Source organism: Branchiostoma floridae, chromosome 7, assembly GCF_000003815.2.
Source record: "Branchiostoma floridae strain S238N-H82 chromosome 7, Bfl_VNyyK, whole genome shotgun sequence".
In the NCBI taxonomy this organism is placed as follows: domain Eukaryota; kingdom Metazoa; phylum Chordata; class Leptocardii; order Amphioxiformes; family Branchiostomatidae; genus Branchiostoma; species Branchiostoma floridae.
The window spans coordinates 25,568,765-25,572,686 of NC_049985.1; the positions used below are offsets into that span (position 1 = coordinate 25,568,765).

Genomic DNA, 3,922 nt, shown 5'->3' on the forward strand with positions numbered 1-3,922 from the left:
AGTGTGGTGTGGAACAGCTGGGATGTGTGGGTTTCTGCTGGGGAGGGCGAGCTGTGCATGCCTGCCTGGTGGCCCGGAAAGACTTCAAGTGTGGAGTGGCTTTCTATGCATATGGTGAATTGAATCGTTTCTTGTATCGTTTTTGAAGAGGTTCATCTGTAACATGTGCATACAGTTAATAGAAGATTCTTCAATCTATATTTTTCGGACAACTCATTAGTTTATATCCTTTGCCTTCAATCAGTGACACTTTTGAATCAAATATCATAATACGGCCGTGTGACCCATTGGAATATTACACCCAATCCCTCAATCTCGGAAGTTTTGCAAATGTGCAGTCTGGTCCATTCTTGGATGGAAGAACCAAGGACGACTGGATGCTGTAGCTGGACCAAGACATACCCCACGACATGTTTTTCATTTTGGTATTTTGTAACCATGTTAACCATCTTCAGAGGGGGATAATTCTGTGACTCATTTTTTTTTCAAAATCAGGCAAAACGTAATGAGTGTGCTGATGTCATCCATACAATTTACTTGCTGTGACCTTATCTCACTTGTAGGCATTGGCAGTAAAGATGATGAGAAACTTGGACTGCTGAATGCACCAGGGCTCTTCATCTTTGGAGAAAAAGACCCCGTAGTTCCACTGGAACAGGTAAGATAAAGCAACCTCCTTGAATTGGATAACCTTCTTGTGACTGTAACGTTATAACATGAATATTACCAGAATTTTACTTTTTCTACAAGCGTTGAAACTAGTAAACTGTGCACAGTTGATTTGTAAACAGTATCTTAAATATCAAGTCTTCTTGCAAAGTATCCCAAGTGCTCTTAGTCTTAATACCATCCGGATATTCTGACATTTATCATACACTATATACAGTTACTTCTCTGCTATTCCATCTGTGAACCTTGACATCTTAAATGTCTGGAATCGTCTAAATTTTGGATGAGGGCCCTGATTGGTCCCTACACATGAGCAAATTAAGGAATTAGTTGAAGCGCTCATTCAAATTAGGCGTTCCATCACCTGAAACGCCCTCCGTCCACTTGCTAGAGATCCTGTTGTCATTGATCAAGCGCTCTAGAACTCAATCCTTGATTTACTCATCAACTGACGTCACTGAAACAACCAGAGGGGCGAGTAGAACAGAAAGAAACAACATGCCCCCTACCCGGGATCGAACCGGGGTAGACAGATCACAAGTCACGAACGCTATCATTGTCGCCACAAAAGCACTAGTGCCCTTGGGCAAGGACGATAGGCAGTACTTGAGCACCACTGTTACATCACCACCAAAAGGTTTGAATGTACAGTTCCCCAGACAGATAGCAGAAGCGAACATAGGAGTGATGGTACCCAGGCTAGAGTGGTCTGTTGTATTGAGACAATATAATTGGTTTGCGTTATGTATTGTGCTTTTATTCTTTAAAGAATAGCATGATTTACAATAGACAATAGACAAATTAGTGGGATTGTGTGGTGCATTTGGTAAGGTGTGTGGCTCAGAACGTAGAGGTCCCAGGTTCGAATCTGCTGTGTTACCGATCTTGTGCGCTTGTGAAAGGCTCTCCACATGACTTTCCTCACTTCGCTCAGGTCAAAATGAGTACCTAGCTTTGGCTAGGACTGTCCCTCGGATATGACATTAAATGGAGGTCCTGTATTCGGGTAGAGCCATCCCCCACGCACATAAAAGAACCCACCACACTTATTGTAAAGAGTAGGGGTCCTTCCCGGTGTGAATGGAACAAACCATTCCTGCCAAGTGAGTGCTATTGTAAGCTATGATTAACTGTTCGAAATTTCTAGGTGGAAACTCTTAAGACAGAGCTGAAGAAGTCTTGCAAGGTGGACTACCACGTGACCGTGTACGAAGGAATGCCACACGGCTTCGCACATCGTAAAAAGGAAGAGAATGACAAAGATGCATCGGCCATTGATGGAGCACGTCTTGAGATGTTGAAGTGGCTGGAGAAGTACATGTAGTCAAGGAGGTTAACATCTTCATGCCATCTTCGTGATGTGTCAATCTTTCATGTTTATATATTATATATTTATACATATATATATGGGTGGGAGTTCTGACAGAAAACCGGAGATATGGTAGAAAAGTCACAATCTTCCCCACCAACCTCTGCTTGGAGAGTATAGCTACACTGACTGTAGGCAGAATAGTTTGCGAGGGCAGTTTAAGTGCTCTCCAAGCAGAGGTTAGGCTCCCGCTCTTTAGGTGTTTTTATCGGGATTACTATTTTGAGACAATATTCTTTCTTGATGTCTCGCGGCTGATAGCCGGATAAAAATGCCTAAAAAGGGCAAAATCTTGAAGCAAGGCTATGTTTGCAGCTCTTCTGATATGCCTGAACGAGTCTAATCATGTTTTAAAAAGTTTCTAAAAGTCCTTTTGGTAACGCTCACTATCAACATTTCTGTAGCCCAGGTGGACCACACAGATTTATGCAGTCTCTTACAGCAGGGGGCTAGTCCACTCCTAGTGGTCTGTGTGTACAACTACCAATTACTCTTTCCCAAATGCTGCGTGGTAGCCAGGGAAAGAAACATGTACAATTTTTTAATTCTTTGGAGTCTCCTTACAGTATATACACGCAGATTAAAGCTGTAGTCTACGAGAGAAGTAGATTACGATGTCTCGATACTACAGTTAACAAACATGTGTAAAGCCAGTCTATGACTCTTTCATTTGTACGTTCAGTTTCTTAAGTTCATTCATGTACGTGAGAGATAGAAAGAAAGAGGACAGCACATGACACTGTATTACTAAACAATAGTTTATCAAGTGAACTCCAAAACTTCCACTAGACCACATAGAATAAACAGATTTTGTTACATCCTTACATATATTCTTATACATTTATTCAACTGTTCACAGTGTATATGTAAACTTGGCACAAAAGGTTTGGAAAGTTAACAATCATATTTCCGTTGTTTCTGCATCCATTTCAATGTATCATATATCATTAGAAAGCTTTTGTAATTTCCAATAAAATTCATGAAAATTTAAGATATGCTTACGACTAGGTCTGATGCTTGTTCCATGAATTTACTCGTATAATGACAGCTTGGACAAAATAAAAAAAAGAAATTACACAAGCTTTTTAACGATATGTAATACATGTACCTTGAAGTTGATGAAGAAACAACGGGAATATGACTGAGTGAATGTAAATTTCCATCCTTTTTGGTGCTATATTTATGTGCATGACAGGCTAGAGATAGCAATCTTGCAAATTTGCCTATTTTATCGGTAGAGATCTCTATTGGACTTTGTGAATTTTAAGATATACGCCTAAAAGACGTGTCACTTTTGATCCATGTCACTTTAGATCAATTAATTGATTTGAGGGTTTATGAATTTGGGACCACCCAAAAGGGGCTGTGGTACGTTGGCGGCGTCACTGCGTTCTTGAATTTCTGTTACCCTTGACTTTGTGATAGGAATTTCGTGCAGAACGTACAAGTATGACCAAAAAGACAACAGATTACACCCAAAGCATGAAAGGGTTCGTTTTTATCTAGATTCGTTGAGCGCTGTGTCAAATTGTTCGGCCGAAACAACGCCACAAACGTACCGCAGTTTCAGTGAGATACCCCTTTGCACATTCCTATCATCTCTACCCTGACATACTGATACATGTATATATATGTATATCTATATAATAAAAGATCTATATGTATAAAATGTGCCATATCGACACAGAGGTGAAAAGGGTTTGAGTAGACTTACAGTTTCACTGTCCTCGTCAAATTCGTTATTTGTCGATTTTTTTCGATGTACATCTCAAAAAGAAATATTGACAATCGGAATTATATCGAGTTATTGAGTTCTTTTTATTTGGGCCAATGGGAAACGAAACGTTCAACTACAAATGCTTTTATCACACGTTCATATGCTGC

The 3,922-nt window shown here is 40.1% G+C and overlaps 1 protein-coding gene across 1 annotated transcript in view; it reads left to right on the plus strand.

Annotated features, from left to right (window-relative positions):
- The window catches only part of LOC118420240 (carboxymethylenebutenolidase homolog), a 3,495-nt gene extending 633 nt beyond the window's left edge, over positions 1–2,862 (plus strand). Inside the window, exons 2-4 of the mRNA XM_035826960.1 lie at positions 3–114; positions 564–658; positions 1,817–2,862. Of these exons, the coding sequence (XP_035682853.1) occupies positions 3–114; positions 564–658; positions 1,817–1,993 (384 nt within the window). The 3' untranslated portion in view covers positions 1,994–2,862. The remainder of the gene's footprint in view (positions 1–2; positions 115–563; positions 659–1,816) is intronic.
- Positions 2,863–3,922: the final 1,060 nt, after the last annotated feature.